Source organism: Heterodontus francisci, chromosome 16 (genome assembly GCF_036365525.1).
Source record: "Heterodontus francisci isolate sHetFra1 chromosome 16, sHetFra1.hap1, whole genome shotgun sequence".
NCBI classification, from domain to species: Eukaryota; Metazoa; Chordata; class Chondrichthyes; order Heterodontiformes; family Heterodontidae; genus Heterodontus; species Heterodontus francisci.
Window position 1 is genome coordinate 64,406,215 of NC_090386.1, and position 22,327 is coordinate 64,428,541.

The 22,327-nt window shown below is 40.0% G+C and overlaps 1 protein-coding gene across 1 annotated transcript in view; it reads right to left on the reverse strand.

Annotated features, from left to right (window-relative positions):
* Positions 1-22,327, reverse strand: part of prpf6 (PRP6 pre-mRNA processing factor 6 homolog (S. cerevisiae)) — a 99,543-nt gene that overhangs the window by 23,873 nt on the left and 53,343 nt on the right. Inside the window, exons 10-15 of the mRNA XM_068048281.1 lie at positions 21,275-21,393; positions 20,896-21,114; positions 7,344-7,466; positions 3,862-3,983; positions 2,168-2,306; positions 173-292 (exon numbers count right to left, since the gene is read on the reverse strand). Coding sequence (XP_067904382.1) covers positions 173-292; positions 2,168-2,306; positions 3,862-3,983; positions 7,344-7,466; positions 20,896-21,114; positions 21,275-21,393 — 842 coding nt within the window. The remainder of the gene's footprint in view (positions 1-172; positions 293-2,167; positions 2,307-3,861; positions 3,984-7,343; positions 7,467-20,895; positions 21,115-21,274; positions 21,394-22,327) is intronic.

The following is a 22,327-nucleotide window of genomic DNA, read 5'->3' on the forward strand; positions in this document are numbered from 1 at the left end:
TAACATATGGTAATGGAGAATTAGGAAATGTTTTCTTCACTTAAGTCCATAAGGCATTTTGCAAAAGTCAATAAATACAGTATACAATATTCCTTTAAAGCAACAGAGCAGTCTGTGCACTTATCAAAAATTATATTAAGTTTAAATTTTAAATGCTTTAAAGTTTACTTACTCTTGCAGTTGCAGCACTGCTCCTAGCCTTAGCCAGGAGTCTTCGTGCTCTTTCATATTCATTATTCTCAGACTCCAGCTTAACTGCAGCCAACCAAATCTCTTCACTGTTAGGGTTAGCCTATTACAAGACAAACATATACAATTAACCAAAACTATATTTACTGAAAAAGAGAGAACTGTAACAACCAATAATTCACTTGAATTTGGTAGTTAAACTTCTTCAACTTATACTGCAAAACAAAATGAATTACATTTATGTAATGCCTAGTTATGTTTTTCTGAAGTATCGGTTTACACACAATTACTTTGAAATGGTAGGGCTATTATACATACAAAATCAAAAAATTTTTTTTATACAAAGTTAATATCCCAGAAATATCCACGTATTGACCAATGAATTTGCTCCTGGCAATGTTGACTGAGGGAGGGATGTTGGTCTGAGCACCAGGATACTGCTTTTGAATCTTCAATATCCACCTGAACCACTAGAACAGATAGACAGAGACTCAGTTTTATCTCTTAGCTGAAGGATGACATTTCAGATAACGCACTGGTGTGCCAAACTAGATCATGGGCTGAATTTTATCAGCGCACCGTGGCCCAAGGAAGCGCTGTGAAAGCAGTGGCCTTCTGATGCGGATGTGCCATTGTACAACCTCCGCGATATTACGCGTGGGGGCTGATTTAAATGGAGGGGGCGGAGCAGCCACCTCCGATGAGGTAGAAGGAGCGGCCACCACGTCCCCGGTAGCAGTGTCCAGTGCCACCAAGCAGGCGCCGCCGACATTTTTAAAAGGCTACAAGCCCTTCAGGTAAATTTAAACATTTAAAGTGGTGTAGGCAAATTTTTATTTCAAATAAAAAAATTAAAACATGCAGGCCTTTTCCCAACCCCACAACAGTGTTTACTGTCTGTTGTGTCTGTAATGTATTTTACTCCCAGCATGAAGTTTTCCCCGCAACCTCTTCACTTTTGCCCTTCAACCCCTTCCCATCATCCCCACAACCAATAGGTATACTTTTCCCCAGAGTTCTGAAGGAGCGCGAGTCGTGGCCGGTTGGCTGTAAAATCAGGGTGGGACGGCCGCCATCGACAGGTAAGTTAACTTGCATTTAATTAATATTCATTTAAGTATTTAGATGAAGGCCCTGCCGCCAAGCAGCTGGGGAGCCACACCAAGGCCTCGCCGCCGCTAATATCCATCAGGGCCTTCTCAACATCGGGGGTCGTGGCCGGCCTCTCCCGGCAGCATTTCATAGGACCCCCGCCACGACCCCCAACATCGAGGGGCTCGTAAAGTTCAGCCCTATGTGCTCCAGTCCTAGAATGGAGTTTGCACGCATGACCTTCTTACTCTGGAAGAAGAGCACTACTAACTAATCCAATCTGGCACATCACTGTACTTTTATTATTACTCTAACACAATATGTAAAATGCATATTAAATTAGACACTTCAATAATCTTCAGTGATACAAAAATTAAATTTTTATTCATGGATCCCTAATCAAAATCAAAAATGTCTCCAATGTTAGTGGAACTTGATTTCTCAATTTATACAAATTTCTTTTATGTCTCAGGATGACTACTACAAGAAAAGATGGATCCAAACCTAGCTCCGCCGGCAGCCAGGGAAGCTCACAGTTTGCCCCTTCTTACTTAGATGCAACTTGGACAGTGGAGACACAAGTTGAGGAAAGAAAAGGAGTGAAAGGGAGGGTGAGTGAAGGCAGTGGGGAAGTCAAAACATGCAGATGCTGTTTTTAAAAAATGCTAAAACTACATCGAATCAATTTTTGATGGAATATCAACCTGAAACATAACTGTTCCTCTCTCCAGGTGGTGCCTGATCTGCTTGTGCTTCCTGCATTTAATTGTTTTATTTCAGCTTTACAGCATCTGCAGTACTTTGCTTTTGCTGTTTAATTACTGTTGTGAATGCAACATCTCAGCAGGAAATTCAAACCACAGTCTCAAACTTCACTCATACAGACCTGAAAAGCAAGTGCAAGAATGCTTCTAGCGGCAGGCACATCTCCAGCTAACCATTTGGACTTGGCCCCCATTAACCAAAGGACTTCTGCTTTTGGGCAGTGAGCCACAGCTCTCTGCAAAAGGGCCTCCAAAGATTCCCTGAAATAAAACAGGATTGTTTCATTTAACTATGATAGACATTGCTCTCATGGTCAATCCAAGAAAGCATCTACTGCATTTAAGCAAGATATAAATGTAATGAATGAACTTTATGACAGTGGCTCGTTACATCGTCACAGAGATTTATTTAAAGTTTTAAAAAGGGCATAAAATTATGCGATCAACATTTCACAATAAAGTGGCTCCACATTAACTATCCATAAAATAAATATCAGGTAGACAATTCAATAGATATATATTAGACAAATTACTTAATCATCTCCCCCTGCAGTCTACCAAATATTTTGTATGCATTAATGCCACTTTTCAATGTTAAATATCCTCATCTCATTCTCCCAATGAACTTGAAAGGTCTTTAACAAACTTTCTGCCAAGCATGAAAGATCTTGATATGCAAAGGGATAACTCATTTCTTATAAAATTTAATCCTGTGCCAGTTATGTTGAGGAGTTGTCACAAATATGTGGTAGTAAGCTGACAATTCTCATTCAATTCTTGAATTGCCGCCATACAACAAAAACTAATCAGAACATTCAGTTATTTAATAACTTTCTCTGATTTTGTACAGTCAGTGCAGTTTTTTGGTGATTACTAATACTAAAAGTAGGAGCACAATTTCAAGGAACCTTTAAGAAGTTAATTTATCTCAAGGGAAAAAACAATACATGACTATCTAGATACACATATTAACAAAAAAATAATCAATGCAGTAGGAATCTTCCCAAATAGTGTACATTACTCATCAGAGGTCTTTTAGTTGCAAACTCAGAAGCTGACAGGACAAATTTCTAATACATGGGAAATGACAGCACCTATCCAGGTGTTGGGCTCATCCAGACTGCCTAACATCGTTAAGTTCAAGGAAACAAGTGGCTCTTTGGAACAGTCCTGTCTCTGTACCAGCTGGGAAATTAAGGCGGCTGTGACAAACCGCGATGTAGTATAGACTACTTTGGATGGAACACTGTTATAAACTGTTTCATGACACAAGATTTGCCATTGCACACCAGGACTTGTTATTGAATGGAAGTCAAAGACAACCTAAAAAACATTTTTGGAATAGGTACAACAAGACAAACTAAAGAGAAAAGAGAATGCAAAGTGAAGTTCTTCCCCCGTGACTTTCAATATGTTGGACTACTTTGTCTAATCTACTTAAAATAGCTGACAAGGGAAGAAAAATAGAAAACAGTTGAAATAAAGCCAAGAATGTCATTTTGACATGGGAAGAGTGACATACTTCTCAGACAAAACTACCATATTTAATCTTAAGGATGGGAAACTGCACGACAGCACTTAAGTGCTTCTACAAAATTGAGAAGCGTTTAGGCGCACTCTAACATACTTCAAAATGGGAGTTAAGGTGATAGCAGCTTACTTCCCTAACATTTGGGCGAAAATTGTAATTAGATCCACTCGAAGAATAAAAATTAGCCCAACAAAAACAGTGGTTCTTGTACTAATACCAGAAAGTTATTTTGTGATCATCTTCAAGCACAATGATGCTAGTGCAACAGAAATATTGTAATAGTACCTGGTGCCATAATTCTTTTCAAAGTAGGCAGCTCTCAACCACACACTTTTTTTACTTGGGAAGACCTGGAGTGCATGTGCATAGATTGCTCTTGCACATTCAAGTGCTCCATGGGAAATGCACTGAGGAATGAAACAGCATTAAATGTGGAAGAAAAATCGGACTAAATTAAAATCAAAGACAATCTTACATAATTAAAAAAAGGAACAAACAGGCATTGTACAAGGCTAAAATAAACATATTTAAGTTCAAACTGTTACTAACCTGAAGAAGCAAACATGCAATTTCAACTGCTAAACTCCACATTAGTTAGAGAGTACTTTTGTCACAGGGTAAATAGTAGCAAATATCCCGTGATTTACTGAGTTTATTTCATGCACGTCAACAGCTTAAGAAAAAGAAACAACTGCATTTATATAGCATCTTTCAAGACCTCAGGACGTTCCAAAGTGCATTACAATCAGTGAAGCACATTTTTGAAATGTAGTCCCTGTTGTACTGTAGGAAATGCAGCAGCCAATTTTCACACAACAAACTCCCAAAAACAGCAATGAGATAATGACTAGCTAGTCTTTTTCTGATGTTGATCGTGGAATATATATTAGTGCAGGAGGCGGCCATTCATCCCATCGTGTCCACAATGGCTCTGAAAGAGCAATTCCCTCAGTTCCATTGCCCCGCCTTCTCCCTGTAATCCTGCACATTCTTCTTTTTCACTTAACAGTCTAATTCCATTTTGAATGCTTCAATTGAACCGGCCTCCACCACGTTCTCAGGCAGTGCATTCCAGACCTTCCACTCACTGCATGAAAAAGTTTTTCCTCATGTCACTTTTGCTTCTCTTACCAAATACTTTAAATCTGTGCCCTCTTGTTCTCGATCCTTTCACGAGTGTGAACAGTTTCTCTCTATCTACTCTGTCCAGACCCATCAGCATTTTGAATACCTCTATCAAATCACCTCTCAGCCTTCTCTTCTCCAAGGAAATCAGTCCCAACTTCTCCAATTTATCTTTATAATTGAAATTCCTCATCCCTGGAACTATTCTCGCGAATCTTTTCTGCACTCTCTCCAATGCCCTCACGTCTTTCCTAAAGTGCGGCGCCCGGAACTGGACGCAATACTCTAGCTGAGGCCGAACTAGTGTCTCATACAAGTTCAACATAACTTCCTTAACAATCAATAATCATTTTGTGGCACTATTATCGAGACTAGCTTTCAATTCCCAATTTTTAAACTATTAATTGATTTAAATTCCACCAGCTATCATGGTGTGCTTTGAACCTGTGCCTCCAGGGCATTAGCCTGGGCCCCTAGATTACAAGTCCAATGACATTACCACTGCACCACCATCTCCCCAAGAACATAAGAATGCAAGAAATTTATGTCTAACCACAGAAAGCAGATAGGGGCTCAGTTTAACGTCTCATCCAAAAGACAATAGTGCAGCACTCCCTCAATACTGCAATGGAGTTTCAGACTAAGTTTTTGTGCTCAAGTCTCTAGAATGGAACTTGAACCCACAGCACTCTTGCCTCTGAGTCAGAAGGTTATCAGCTGACATGTGCTGTCCCTTTGAAGCCAGCTTTCTGTACCACAATTTAAATCCTACACAACCACTATTCATGCATGAGAATTAGAGATACTGAAGGAAGACTTATTTAGAGACACCACACTCCCATACAAACACAGTAGTTAACAGCCTAGAGACAGCCATTCATCCAGTCATGTCTGCACTGGCTCTTTGCGAGACAATGCAAAACTAATCCCACTTTTCCATTGCCTTGTGTCTTCTTCTGCTTCAAGTATTTATCCAATTTTTCCTTAAAAGGTGCAATGCTCTCTGCCTCAACCATTCCCATGGCAAAACAGTCTAAGCTCCAATAACCCTCAAGAAATCTCTTCTGAACTCTCCTCATTCTCAAGTGATAATTCAAAATCAACTGATTCCAGAACTAACTAACAATCTGACAGTGAGAGAACATCTTAGGAATTGTGACGATAATATTGAAATTATTATAAGGGAGAAGAGCGAGTCAAAAATCAGGGTTTTAAATTTAATTTGGGCAACCTTTAATGGTATGTAAACTGGACTGAACTGTTAATGGGTAAAGCTACAAACAGTAGGAAATATTCAAAAGTATTACTTGGTACGATTAAAAAGTACATACCCATAAAAGGTAAAGTCTCTACTGCAGTTAAGCAGCTATAGTCATCAAATGAAGTAGAGACAGTATCAAGCTAAAAGAAAAGGCATACACAAATGCAAAGAAAACTGGAAATCCAGCAGACAAAGCTACAAAAAGCAAAAGGATACCAAGAATGTAATGTGGTGCAAAAAGCAAAATATGAAAATAAACTTGCATGGGATGTCAAAACTAACAGCAAAAGTTTTTTTACAAATATATTAAGAGTGGTAAGGGAATTGAGACCATTAAAAGTAGACCATAATGGACAATAAAGAAATGGTAGAGTTGTTAAAAGAGTACTTTGTATGTTTTCACAATGGAGAGAGACACAAAATACTAGTACAAAAGGAATCTGGGAAAAGGAACCAAGTGGATTTAATACAAGTTTTAAAAAAGGGATAGGAGAAATCAACGGGACTTAAGGTAGAAAGATCTCCAGGGTCTAATTGGTTTTAATAACCAGGGGTGGTGGAAAAGGTGAGGAAATTGGAGATACCGGAGTCATAGTTTTCTAATATACTAAATTCTGGAATAATAAAAGTAGATACTGGAAATCTGAAATAAAAACAGAAGGTGCTGGAAATAATCAGGCAGCATCTGTGGAGAGAGAAGCAGAGTTACCATTTCAGGTCTGTGACCTTTCACCAGAACTGATGAAAGGTTTTGATGAAAGGTCACAGACCTGAAATGTTAACTCTGCTTCTCTCTCCACAGATGCTGCCTGACCTGAGTATTTCCAGTACTTTGTTTTTATTTAATAATTTTTCAAAACTCTCAAGATTCAAGAATTGTGTCTATGAACTGAAAATTTACAAATGTCACTCCATTATTTGAGAAGGGAGAAGGGGAGAAACCAGGTAACTACAGATCCATCAGTTTCAGTTGTGGGCAAGTTATTAGAATCCACAGGCCACTTTGACAAGTATCAACTACTCAAAGACAGACTGATTACCCAAAACAATGATCAAATCAAGATATTCTTGGTCAGCTCAGTACCACACCATTTGGAGCATTTAAATCACTGAGCTGCACAATAGTACACAATACTTTTTAATATGAAATAATGTCAATGGTACAATCTACATTGCTACCATAACTCAACAATTTGTTCTTCCACAAAAATGGCAGTTCTTAAACAATACAAGACCAAAAATATGTATTACCATTACGTTGTTTTCTACGGCTGGAAAGGATGCACCCAATTAAGTCACCAAAAAAGAACTGATATTTCATAAATCTTAAAACTCTCAACTTGAGTATAGTTTTCTATTAAAAAGTATTCTCCACACTTACACTTTCTGCATCCTCCATCCACGCATGCTTCCGATCTTCTTCTTCAACACCAATTCCAATAACTGCACGAATAATTGCTTGACAGGTGGCAACACTTCCTGCTCTATCACATTCTTCAGCATCCTGCAAAAGGAGCAAAACTATTTGTTAACAGCATTAAGGGATTAAGTCAACCTAGACTTATATAACAGATAAACAGAACCAGTTATACAGGATGCACAATTTTTAAACAAAATCTTTTTGAGTTGAGCAGACTTTTATTAAATATGATTTCAGACATAATTGTCAATAACAGTGTTTGCAGGTTTATTTAGGATACTTGATGGCATACAATTCTCCATTTAGCTTCCAGCTAACATCTGCCCGTAGTCAATAAGAATCGATACAATCTTAGAACAAAGTCAATTTGAGACATATCAGGGTATAATTAGTCCAAAATACACCGTCTACCAGAAATGGGTTATTCTTTTTAGCTCTGTCTGCAAGCTTGCGACTTAGAAGTAAAGAGGTTTTCTGGAGGGAAAAGGCAGACCTCTAAGGGAGGACCAATAATTAACATTCTGATGCTAAGCATTAGAATCCCAATACATCAACAGAGTATTTTAATTAAAGCCGAAACTAGGATTAAAATGATGAAAATACATTAGCAGCAACGTTCCTAAGATGGACGTGTATTAAAAAAAAGGGCATTTCTAATCAGCGCTGTTCCATATAAATGATCAAAAATGCTCATGTTAATGCCTTTGTTACAAATGTAAAGCTAGCTGGCCAATTATCAAACTGCTGAGGAAATGGACACTGATGGAGCCAAGCACTTTGATTGGCCAGGAGCTACAAGTTCTTTTTCAAATATGGGAACAGCAGCATAGTGGTAATGTTATGGAACTAGTAATCCAGAGGCCCAGTTCAATGCTCTGGAGACGCAAGTTCAAATTCCACCATAGCAAATTAATAAATCTGGAATAAAAAATTAATCTCATTAACGCATTGTCAAAATCCAACAGGTTCACTACTGTCCTTCAGAGAAGGGAATCTGCTGTCCTTGCCCAGTCTGGCCTACATGTGACTGCAGACACACAGCAATGTGAGTGACTCTTAACTGCCCTCTGAAAGGCCTAGCAAGCCACTCAGTTTCAGTAAACAGCAGAGGAAAAAAAAAAAATCGAAAAAATAAAACTGGACAGATCACCCAGCATCAACCAAGGCACCAGAAACGACAAAGGCACACCCTGCCCAATTGACCCTGCAAAGTCCTCCTCATTAACACTTGGGAACTTGAGTCAAAAGTTGGAAGCGCTGTCCCAGACTAGTCAAGAAACATGCCAACTAAGTCATACTTACTGAATTATATCTTACCGCCAATGTTCCAGACTCCTCCATCACCAGAGCTGGCAGTACAGTGGCATACAGTCAGGAGGGAGTGGCCCTAAGAGTTCCCAACACCGACTCCAGACTCCATGAAGTCTCTTGGCATCAGCTCAAGCAAGGACAAGGAAACCTCTTGCTGATCAGTATGAATGCATGTTGAATACCACTTGAAGTAGCACTGAAGGCAGCAAGGGCACTGAATGTACTCTGGGTGGGAAACTTCAATGTCCATCACCAAGAGTAGCTCAGTTGCACCACTACTAACTGAGATGGCCGAGTCCTAAAGGACATATCTGCCAAGCTGCACCTGTAACAGGTGGTGAGAGAAACAAGAACCAGGAAAAACCAACCTGACCTAGTCCTCATCAATCTACCTGTCGCAGATGCATCTGTCCATGACAGTATTGGCAGGAGTGACCACCGCACAGTCCTTGTGGAGACAGAGTTCCATCTTTACACAGAGGATCATGCTGTGTGGCACAATCACTGCGTTCAATGAGATAGATTCAGAACAGATCTAGCAGCTCAAAACTGGACAGCCATGAGATTCTGTGGGCCATCAGCAGCAACACAATTGTATGCAACTGTAATGTGTAACCCCACTCTACTATTACCATCAAGTCAGGGGAGCAACCCTGAGAAGTGTAGGAGAGCATGCCAGGAGCAGCACCAGGAATGCCTAAAAATGAGGTACCAACCTGGTGAAGCTACAACACAGGACTACATGCATGTTAAACAGTGGAAGAAGCATGCGATAGACAGAACTATGCAATCCCACAACCAATGGATCAAATCAAAGCTCTGCAGTCCTGCCACATCCAGTCATGGTGGTGGACAACTGAACAACTAATGGGAGGAGGAGGCTCCAAAGACATCCCATCCTTCGTGATAGCAGAGCCCAGCAAGTCAGTGCAAAAGACAAAGCTGAAGCATTTGCAACCATCTTCAAGCAGAAGTGCCGAGTGGATGATCCATCTCAGTCTCCTCCTGAGGTCCCCAGCATCACAGATGCCAGTCTTCAGACAATTCAATTCATTCTACGTGATATCAAAAAAGAGCTGAAGGCACTGGATACAGCAAAGGCTATGTGCCCTGACACCATCCCGTCAGTAGTACTTAAGACTTGTGCTGCAGAACTAGCCATGACCCTAGCCAAGCTGTTACAGTACAGCTACAACATTGGCTTCTACTCGATGTGGAAAATTGCTCAGGTATGTATACTTTCTACAATTTCATGATTCTATGTCCTGTCCATAAAAAGGAGGCAAAATCCAATCCAGCCAATTACCACCCCATCAGCCTACTCTCAATCAGCAAAGTGATGCACAGTGTCGTTGACAGTGCTATCAAGCGGCACTTACTCAGCAATAACCTGCTCACCAATACTCAGTTTGGGTTCTGCCAGGGCCACTCAGCTTCAGACCCCATTACAGCCTTCATCCAAACATGGACAAAAAAGTTGACATCCAGAAGTGAGGGAGAGTGACTGCCCTTGACATCAAGGCAGCATCTGTGTGGCATCAAGTAGCCCCAGCAAAATTGAAATCAATGGGAATCAGGAGGAAAAGGCTACACTGGTTGGAGTCATACCTAGCACAAAGGAAGATGGTTGTGGTTATTGGCGACCAATCATCTCAGCCCAGGACATCAATGCAGGAGGTCCTCAGGGTAGCGTCCTTGGCCCAAACATCTTCAGCTGCTTCAATGACCTTCCCTCCATCATATCGTCAGAAGTGGGGATGTTTGCTGACAATTGCAGTGTTCAGCACCATTTGCGACGGCTCAGATATTGAAGCAGTCCATGCCCGCATGCAGCAATACCTAGACAATATTCAGGCTTGGGCTGATTTGCATCACACAAGTGGCAGGCAATGACTATCTCCAAAAAGAGAGAATCTAATCAACTTCCCTTAACATTCAATGGCATTACCATTGCTGAATCCCACCATCATCATCCCGGGGGTTACCAATGATCAGAAACTTAACTGGACCAGCCATATAAATACTGTGGCTACAAGAGGTTAGAGGCTGGGAATGCTACGGTGGGTGACTCATCTGACTCCCCAAAACCTATCCACCATCTACAATGCACAACTCTGAAGTTTAATGGAATACTCTCCACTTGCTTGGATGAGGACAGCTCCAACAACATTCAAAGAGCTCAACACCATCCAAGACAAAGCAGGCCACTTGATCGGCACCCCATCCACCACCTTCAACATTCACTCTCTCCACCACTGACACACAGTGGCAGCAGTGTGCATCATCTACAAGATGTACTGCAGCAACTCACCGAGCCTCCATTAACAGTATCATCTAAATGCGTGACTTCAACCACCTAGAAGGACAAGGGCAGCAGACGCATGGGATAATACCACAACCTGCAAGTTCTCATCTAAGCCACACACCATCCTGACTTGTAAATATATCACTGTTCCTTAACTGTCACTGAATCAAAATCCTGGAACTCCCTTCCCAACAGCACTGTGGGTGTGCCTACACCAGATGGACTGCAGCGGCCCAAGAAAGCAGCTCACCACCACCTTCTCAAGGGCAATTAGGAATCGACAACAAATGCTGGCCTTGCCAGCGATGCTCACATCCCAGGAACAAAAAAAAACTCGGAGAGAAGACACATAATTAAAAGGGATTGCTGTCAATTCCCCCACTTCCTGCACTAAGCATTTTCAGCCTCTTACATTGTCATTGAGCGACCACCTAGTCATTGAGGGACCACCTAGTCATTGAGGTGAACACCTGGGCCTCTTTACAGGGTACTATGGAGTGTGCAGCAGACAGAAATTGTCCCAGATTTTGTAGCCAGCAGTGAAGCAAGAGCACTTGCTGCTGACCTCTAAGAAAGCCTTGTTGAGAGATCTGGCAATCTCTGCGGCAAGAACTTGATCTCTGTCAAAGCATAAATGATTGCAGCATAGTTTAAGGGGGATTCCCAGCATTGAGCAACAGTGACGTTATCAAGCTGTCCAAGCAGCCAATCACATTAAAGAATTCTCACAGACAGCCAACCAGGAAATGAAAAGCAGTAGTTCAGAAAATCTAGTAATTAATCATAATGGAAATATTTAACAGCATTCCACATACATTTCCAGGACCAGATTGGTTTTCAACAGTAGTTATTACTCAGATCACCATCAGAAACCCAGTCACACCTCAATGAACAAGGTTTAACTTTTTAACGGGGTTTCTAACAGCAATGAGAACAGAAAAGGGGAAGATCACGCCAGATCAACTGATTTCACTGATTGACGGCTCTGGAGAGGGGATGGCGGGGGGCGGAAGCAGTGAATAACAGACCGCAACTTCACGTCTTTTGCATTAATCTGCGCTTGCACTGAATCCTGCACTTGTCAGATTCAGAGGGGTTATGATGGCGAACACTGACAGTTCATCATCAAAAACACTGCAAATTCCATACCATTATTCTGAAAGCCTGTGAGGATGATGTGAAGATGTCAACAGCCATGGTTGTATCTGGCAACATTGGTCTGCCTAGTGCAATCCTTCCACTCTTCATTCCCCTTTGAACAACATGCATTTATATAACACCTTTAACATAGTAAACATCCCAAGGCGCGTCACAGAAGCATAGACAAAGGTTTGACACCTGGGGAAAGCAAGAGACTCTGCAGCAAGCAACTAAACGCTTGGTCAAAGAAATTGATTTTAAACGGTATCTTCAAGGCAGCAAGACAGGTGAAGAGTTTTGGGGGAGGAGATTCCAGGGCCATTTTTCAATGTAATATGATTTTGAGAGATTAAATAATTTTGCCAAGCAGAGTGGGTATTGCTTTCTTGCTTTGTACAAGTCACAAGTTAGAATTGAGCCACCAGAACATTTTCATTATTGCAGCCAAGATATACGCTGTTCTACCAGAGACATATTGTTAAAAAGATGCGTTCAAAAAAAATTGACATACTTGAAATGGTTACAATGCTGCAGCTTTAGTCCCACTTGAGGAATTGCCAGAGTTTATGGAAAAAAATCGTAGATAGGGTTGGAATAAGACTAATTGAAGCAACTAGCCCTGGTGGTCAATGTTCTCTCTAAGCTACCCAGAGGCCCCTGCACAAACTGTGCACAAGGCAGTGCCTTTAAGTTACCATGGGCGCACAGCTGCGCGACATTTAAAAGGGCTGCGCAGTTGAAGAAATCGCCTGTACACAAAAAAAAATTAGAGGGAATGTTACTGGTGGCATTTTTTTTTTTTATAAACATAAAGCGAAACTTTATAGATGGCAAACAAAACAAAGTTATTCTATCTCTGAGCCAAGAATGCTATATCAGGAGCTATGCATCATGAACACTTCACAATGCAGCAACTAACTTCATTCCTGTCCTGAGATAGCCAGGTTGAGTGTCAACACTCGTCTCAAATGGCAAGATTAGCACTTGACTTCAGGGATATTGGCAGCTACCTCGCAAGATACCCTTACTGTGTCAAAATTTCATAATACTAAATCCTTGCACTCTGCAATCTGCAAAAGAAATTGCACTAGCCGCTGAATAGCCTTTTGCAACAATATCAGTGTTATACTCAGCGGGTAGGAAATCAGCAAGTAGAGGAACTCTCTTGCAGGAACATTTATCATGGTAAAAGAAAGTAAATGGATTTCTTCACTCGAACTCGCAAATATGTGCAAACCATTGAAAATATGCCAAAGTTTAACATTTTAAAGGGTATGCGAAAAGGAAAACAATGGAAGTACTGTGCGTTTAGTACTACTCCTTTGTTAAAGATATTAATGACATTTCTACCGCTTCGTTCCATGAAGTGGCATTAAAAATTTCAATTATTAAATCTATTATTTGCTATAGTCATTATTGAAACAAACGACTTGCTCATGGATCGATAAAATTGAATGAAGGATATTCAATAATTATCTTCTGTACACTGTAATTTTGCTTTCAAAAGCATCGCTCATGTTTAATGCTCCATAGAAGTAATTACACAATCCCAGCTGAGGGCTGCACTTCAGGCAGCCCAGTCGGAGAATCTGGGCTATAATGGTGCAGCTCTTTCAATGAGTAAGCACTCATCAAGCATGACTTCCCCACTTGGAGCACAGGAACAGAATTCACCATTTTTCTGCATCAGCATTGCCATACTCAAGTGGGAAACAAAATATGGTTACAAAAATAAATCTATCTACTTGACCACCAAATTCTGGATTAAATGTGTGCACATTCAGAAAATGTTGCTGAAAGACCACTATCTGTCTATTAAAGGGTTATCATTGGCACTATAATTGGCGAGAAGAACATATACTTATGTTTATGTATTACCCTACCAAAAGCAAATGAGATAAATGTGCAAATTTTTTGTGGTGGTGGTTAACAAAGGAAAGTTGGGCAGCACACAAAGCGAAACTCCTGCACTTCTTCAAATAGTGCTATAGGATCTTTTATTTCAAACAGACACACAAGGGTTCAGATTAGCATTTTACCCAAAAGATACTTCTAACAACGCAGTATTCCCTCTGCACGCCATTCAAGTGTCACCTTAGGTCATGTAGTCAAGTGCTGGAGTGGGGCCTGAACCCAGCTCTTCCTCATTCAAAGTAAGAATGTTACCAAATGAAGTGCAATACCAATTAAAAAACTGACCACAACGGTCGCTTTCAAGTCCTACATCAGCACTATGCCAGGTAGCACATTACTTTGTTTTACTGGTCAGTATATCCCTACACAGTAAGGCAGTGTCCCAAAAGAAAGGTAGCCAAAGGCTACAACAAAAATTATCCCATGAACTCATAACCCCGATTTTAAGTAAGAACAGGCATGTTCAAGGTTGGATGCTCAATTTAAACTCCATCTCATTTTCAGCCCCAATTAAGTCAATTGACCATAAAATAAGGCAAGATGTAAATCAGGTGTCCGATCCAAATACACCTCATTCATGTTCAGTTAAAATCAGGGCTAAAGCTTCAATTTAAATTAAAAACCACAAGAACAGTGCCATTTTAACGGGTTGCGTTCTAGAGCATTGCCTTGCAGTTCGTACTGAGAAGTGGATGGAATCATGCTGATAATGCCGAAACACCAGTAATATTTCTGCAAAATCCTATAATCCCACACATTTTTTTTAAAAAAGGAATTTGACTTGTTTGGCCACCAATAAACTAGTGCCACAATTAAAAGTGGACGAATCATGGAAACTGTTCACTAAACTACTGGCAAAATCCTGGAATCGGATGTGACAAAAATAGAATTTTACTTCCTCGGTTACCATAAGGTTGTGGCCCTTATGCTGAAACACCAAGACAGAATTTATACAACACAAAAGAATGACCAAAGAAGGAAATCTGCATAAAACTCAGAATACAACACCACTCAACACCTTGAAAACTGAAATAGGTTATTGCTCAATGCAAATTTCAAAACAGGAAAGCTAGTGACAAAAGCAAAGTTCAACATTAGTCCTGCATACACAGCTGATGTTGGCACGCACTAGAGGTTTGAGACACTTGCCAATGGCAAGTCATGTTTATCTCCTCCCAACTGATGTAGTCCAAATGCTGCTCCATACCTCTTAATCAAACCACCCAATATGCATCCAGAATACAATGCTGCTCCTTCTGAGAGAAAGCATGAAATTATGAATGCAGGTAAGCACAAGAGGTACAATGGGAGGGTTATCTGCAATTGGGTTAAATCCAGCCTCTATGTTACTCTTTAAACAAGTCTGTTCCAATAAAAGGCAACAAAGATTTCAAAGCATAATAAAGAAGTCGGGACAGTTCAGGTTTCCACCAGTGCTGAGAACACTTCCAGCAAGAGCAGTGCTACAAGATGGATCGGTAATTGGTCAGACAGGATTCAGAAGTGTGAAGAGAAACATTAGAGTCAAAGAAGATATAAAGCACCTGAAGTGCTGTATGTAACCTGCAAGGCTACAGACCAAGTGCTGGAAGGTGGGTTTAAATTGGGTGGCTAGTTTTTTTTAGCCAGCGCAGACACAATGGGCTCAATGCCCTCCATCTGTGCCGTAATTTTTCTTTGGTTCTAGGTACAGAATGTATGAGAGCGGCGAGAAAATGAGTGAACATTACTGCCCATTATAATTATAAATTAAATCCCAGTCTGCAAATGTTGTTGCATTATTGCGTCATTTAAAGGGTACCTACACTCACAGAATATGCTGTAGCTGGCAAGACAAACTGTTTGAACTATTGTATATCCCTCTCCCTAGCAACTGTCTAAGGCTGAACCAGGCTGTCTGCAACTAAGATGAGTTTCTGATGTCCACACCATTACGAAGACCACCTCCTTGCACTGCCATATCACCCAACTCTGACCCTGCCTCAGCTCATCTGCTGCTGAAACCCTCATCCACACCTGTTACCTCTAGACTTGACTATTCCAATACACTTCTGGCTGGCCTCCCATGTTCTACCCTGTGCAAACTTAAGGTCATCCAAAACTCTGCTGCCCGTGTCCTAACTCGCCATAAGTCCCATTCGCCCATCACCCCTGGGCTCGCTGATCTACAGGTTAAACAATGCCTCGATTTAAAAAAAAATTCTCATTTTCAAATCTCTCCACAGCCTCGCCCCCCCCTAACTCTGCAATCTCCTCCAGCTGCAAAACCGATATTTGTGTTCCTCTAATTCTGGCCTCTTCAGATGTTTGATTTTAATTGTTCCACCATTTCTGGTCATGCCTTCAGCTGTCAAGACCCTAAGCTCATGAATTTCCCCCACTAAATCTCTCCACCTCTCTATCCTCCTTTAAGAAGTTCCTTAAAACCTACCTCTTAATCATCTGCCCTAAAATCTCTTTACGTGGCTTGGAGTCAAATTTTGCTTTACAAATGCTCCTGTCAAGTGCCTTGGGAGGCTTTGTTATGTTAAAGGTGCTATATAAATACAAGTTGATGTTGCTAAAATTGGAAAAAATTAAAAAGGTGGTTACGGTACTGAACCAGAAACCCAGATGCCATGAGCTCTGATCCCACCAGTTATGAAAATGAATTCAATAAATCTAGTAATTTGTGGGCTAGCATCAAAAAATTTGGCCACTCATTCAGCCAGATTGTTACAAAATTCAATGAGCTTCTGGGAAGAGCCATGCCACTCCCACTCAGTCTGGTCTACATGCAACTTCAACCCCACACAAGATGGTTAACTCTTAATGCCCTCAGGGCAACTAGGTTGGTCACTAAATACTGCCTTGCTAGTGTCACTTGCATCCCAAGAGCTAATTAATTCAAGTAAAACTGGGTATTTGCATACTAAAGTAAATCAGTAAATCATGAAATAGGTCAAACATAGAAATTACTTTAACAGACTAGCACCGAACCTATGCAAAGAACACTCCAATATCCACCATTTGTATAGACAGTAACCCATTTATTTCAAATAGGTTAATGTTTCCACTAAAATGGCAAAGAATGTCATACAAACACATACTGTTGCTGATATTAACAGAGTTGTAATATCGAGGTTACTACTTCACACCTATGATTATCAGAGCTTATACTATTACATTGCTATGTTTTTAGTACAGGTACCACAAAACAATTCCCCCAAATCATTTACAAATTCGGATGGTACAAACTATTTTATATATTGTTGACAGGAAGTCAATTAGGCTTGATAAAGCCAATGACATTTGTCAATAATGATAAATCATAAAATTTACAATACAGCTGCATGGTTATAAGACATGAATGAACTAGATGTATAAATTAAAAAGCAACCCAAAGAAAGTTAAAAATGAACCATGGAAATGTGTTATTAAAAAAAAAAACTTTAATGCTCAAAACATCCAAAGACTGCCATAACATCTGGAGGAAGTTCACTGTTGAGTCAGACACTAAGCAAACATTTTAACCATCAAATGTGTCTTTGATCGACTGAAGCAGTGAGCCAAATCTAAAAGCACGCCAATCAGTTTTGCACGCAATTGCCAGGGAGTGACAAGACTTGGATGTCTTTATTAAGTATGTTCAATGAAAATTTACTAGCTTCAAATTACAGTACAGGTCCATTTTGCCTAGCATTGTAAGGTCATTTAGCAAGTTTTTACAAATGTAAGTTGTTGGACGAGACCCCTCAAAAGTTACACTTCCGAATAGGACAATTGGCCAGTTTCCAAAATGCAACCTAAAAACAACTGCCTGAGAAGGCAATCAAAGTTAGTCATCTTTACACTTCTCTACTCACCACACTGGCACACTTCCTCTTTGAGTTAGGACAGCAGCAGTTTGACTATTTAGAATCAAATCAAATCTGCTGGGTGCAATTTGACTGCCATATTGGCCAACATAGTAAAGCACTTTGTGGGTCACAATAAGGCACTAATAGGTGTTATTTTTTGTGTGAAGTATTTCTTCATAAGACCCTGTTAGTACCACATTCTTTACAACCTCCACCTCATGACAAACGCAAAGCATTCCAGTCAACAACAAGCATCCAAAAAAAACATTTAATTGTAATCAAGGTGATAAGGCAATAATTACCAATGGATACCAGCGGCAAAGTTACAACCCACACATTTAACGCTTTAAATATAGAGTACATATTCAAGCCTCCAATCACTATGCACAACAAAATGATGCTTAGAAAATTACCTCTGCACAGAGAGCACCCCAACCCCACCACACTGTCACCCACAAAGTCAAGTTCACCAATTCACTTGCGGTTAATTGTGTGCATTGCAAAGGGATGGTGTTCTTTGATTATTATAACAATGAAACAATATTTGTGATTTGGCAGAACAGAACAAATGCAATGATTCTGTACTTTTAACCTGAATTTAATTTTTGACAGCATACACGAAAATATTTAAAACACAGGAATATTTTGGTAAAAGGTTAATTTGTTCCTGGGAGCCACGATGTATACAGGACATTAAAGGAAAGCAATGGATAAATTCTGAACAAAGGGATTTCAATCATAAGGTAGGACTTAAAATAAGATTACAAATATCTTCATTTAAAAAAAATTCATGTGAAATTTGGTGGTGTCTTTTTGATGGACCAAGAAATTGATAAAGAACGAGAGAATAGAATATAAACTAGCAAGAAATATAAATATGGATTGTAAAAGCTTCTATAGATATGTAAAAAGGAAAAAATTGGCAAAGGCAAATGCGGGTCCATTACAGGCAGAGACAGGAGAATTTACAATGGGAAATAGAGAAATGGCAGAGAAGCTAAATAATTACTTTCTGTCTGTCTTCACGGAGGAAGATACAAGAAGTCTCCTTGAAATAATTGAGATCCAAGGGTCTAGTGAGAATAAGGAACTGAAAGAAATTGGGATTAGTAAAAAAAAAGTAGTATTTGAGAAATTAATGGGACTGAAAGTTGACAAATCCCTGTGACCCAGAGTTGAAAGAGATGGCTACAAAGATAGTGAATGAGTTAATCATCTTTCAAAATTCAATAAGTTCTGTACTGTGCCTGCAGATTCGAAGGTTGCAAATGTAAACCCACTGTTTAAGAAAGGAGGGAGAGAGAAAATGGGGAACTACAGACCCGTTAGCCTGACATTGGTAGTAGGGAAAACACTAGAATCTATTAAAAAGGATGTAATTACTGCACACTTAGAAAATAATGGTCTGATTGGGCACAGGCAACATGGATTTATGAAGGGGAAATCATCTTTGACAAACTTGTAGAGTTTTTTGAGGATGTTACTAGAGTGGATAAAGGGGAACCAGTGGATGTGGTGTATTTGTACTTTCATAAGGCTTTTGATGAAGTCCCATAGGAGGTTACTAAGCAAAATTAAAGCACATGGGATTGGGGGTAATATACTAGCATAGACTGAGGATTGGCTAACAGGCAGAAAACAGAGAGTAGGAATAAATGGGTCATTCTCAGGTTGGCAGGCTGTGACCAGTGTGGTACCCCAACGATCAGTGCTTGGGCCCCAATTGTTCACAATCTATATCAATAATTTGGATGTGGGGGCCAAATGTAATATTTCCAAGTTTGAAGATGACACAAAACTAGGAGGGAATGTAAGTTGTGAGGAGGATGCAAAGAGGCTTCAAGGGGATTTGGACAGGCTGAGTGAGTGGGCAAGAACATGACAGATGGAATATAATGTGGATAAGTATGAAGTTATCCACTTTGGTAGGAGGAATGGAGGTGCAGAGTATTTCTTAAATGGCAAGAGTTTGGAAAGTATTGATGTCCAAAGGGACCTACGTGGTCTTGTTCATAAGTCACTGAAAGCCAGCATGCAGGTGCAGCAAGCAATTAAGAAGGCAAACTGTATGTTAGCCTTTATCGCAAGAGGATTTGAGCACAGGAGCAAACAAGTCATGCTTCAATTGTATAGAGCATTGGTGATGCTGCACCTGGAATACTGTGTGCAGGTCTGGTCCCCCTGCCTGAGGAAGGATATACTTGTCATAAAGGGAGTGCAGCAGAGGTTCACCAGACTGTTCCTGGGATGGTGGGATTGTCCTATGAGGAGAGATTGAGGAGACTGGGCCTGTAGTCTCTGGAGTTTAGAAGAATGAGAGGTGATCTCATAGAAACTTAGAAAATTCTTAAAGGAACAGACACGGTAGATGCAGAAAGGATATTTCCCCTGGCTATGGGGTCTAGGACTAGAGGACAAAATCTTAGAATAAAGGGCAAGCCATTTAGGACTGAGATGAGGAGGAACTTCTTCACTGAAGGTTGTGGATCTTTTGAATTCTCTGCCCCAGAGGGTGGTGGAAGCACAGTCACTGAGTAAGTTCAAGACAGAGATCGTTAGACTTCTAGTTGCTAATGACATCAAGGGATATGGGGATATTGCGGGAATATAGCTTTGAGGTAGACCATCAGCCATGATCAAGAATGGCAGAGCAGGCTCGAAGGGTTTAATGGTTTACTCCTGCTCCTATGCTACCATGTCCCCGTGTGAAATACTGGAAAGTGTGTGAGAACGAATTTGCTCTTAACCACCTTGAGCACTATTAGCTTTTAAGTGTCATCTTTAACATCGCACATTCAGCTTTCTAACACCTGAAATGTTATGATCACTACTTGCTTGCTGCATGTTATGATGAGAAACATATAATGGTAGCAGACCATCAATTTTTAGTTGAGGTCAACTACACTGCAAGTATATCAGATTCACTTGACTTAAGAGAATTCAACAGGTGATTCAACTCAATTGAAAAGGACTGTCTGGTACTCACTCTAACATGAGTAATTACCTGAATCCACTGTTCTCTATTAATTTCCACTCCATTAGCTCTAAGAGAAGTAATAGCTCTGTCAATGATTTTTTCGACCATCTGAGTATTTCCATTAGCTTCTTCTAGCTTTGCTGCAGTAATCCAAATATGCCTGTCTGTTGGAATGTTTTCTCTTGCTTTGTTGAGCACTTTTCGAGCATTCTCATAGGTTTCCAATCTTGCTAAAGCAAGCCAAAGCTACAAGAGAAAAAAGATTTGAACTACTGATTCACAACTCTAGAACTTACATATTTAAAAAGTCCATATCTCCTGAATTTGGGGGACCCACTACATACAATATAAAGAAAATTGTTTTAGCTTTTTTTAAAAAACAAAATCTTGATTCTTGTATACTTACTTCAACACTTGTAGGGCAGCATTCAACAGCTCTACTGAGCATAATCCGTGCATCCTCAGGTTCCTCCAATTCAACTGCAGCTTTCCATAAACGCACTGAATTTGGCACATGTTCCAAGGCTGGAGACAACAAACAATTTATTTTACTGGGTAATGTTATATACATATACTAAATAGGTATAATAAAAATTGAAGATACACAGATTAGTCAGTATTTGTAAAGAGAAAGGACTTTTTTTCTTTTTAGTTGTACGAAATATATATAAACAATGTTGACAACTATCAGTTTTGTCTTGAATAGAGGCTCAAGACATACCACAAAAACTCCCCCAAAAAATTTGCACAATAAAGTAACTAGTATGCTGTAAATTACTTTTCAAATTTAATTGCATTGTCAGATCTACACTTAGAAGATTTCTAGAACAATCGGCAATTGATTCCTCCAGAAAACAAATCATGCTTTCCTTGTGCACTGAAACTGCAAGTTTCCTCGTTTGGAAATCTCTTCATCAGCCAAGGCAGCAATTGGATTATTTGCAATAAAAGTTGAAACCTGAAAACCAATTTCCGAAACTTAAATGGATTTTTTATTTATTGTTTGTTTCACGATCATAAACCAACTGGCTGATGGAGATTACAATTTCCACAGAACTACCAATGCCCAAAGGTCAATAAATATCAAATAAACTAGTATACAGCAAGAAATCAATTGAATAAATAACTTTACTGTAGGGTTTAGTTTTATTTTACAAACAATGATTTCTTTATCACCATGAATTCTATGCCACAAAATTAGAACAAGTATGTAAACCACGTAAGCATATTTAAACCAAGTTTCAAGCGACATCAGAAAATAACTGCTCTTAAGGTTGTCTCAAGGCGGGAGGAGTGCACTGTTTATTCTAGACCCACTTCTCCACAGGTCACAGCATCTATTTAAATTTTCCCACTTACCATCTACAAGGCACAAGTCAGGAGTGTGATGGAATACTCTCCACTTGCCTGGATGGGTGCAGCTCCAACACGACTCTAGAAGCTTGACACCATCCAGGAC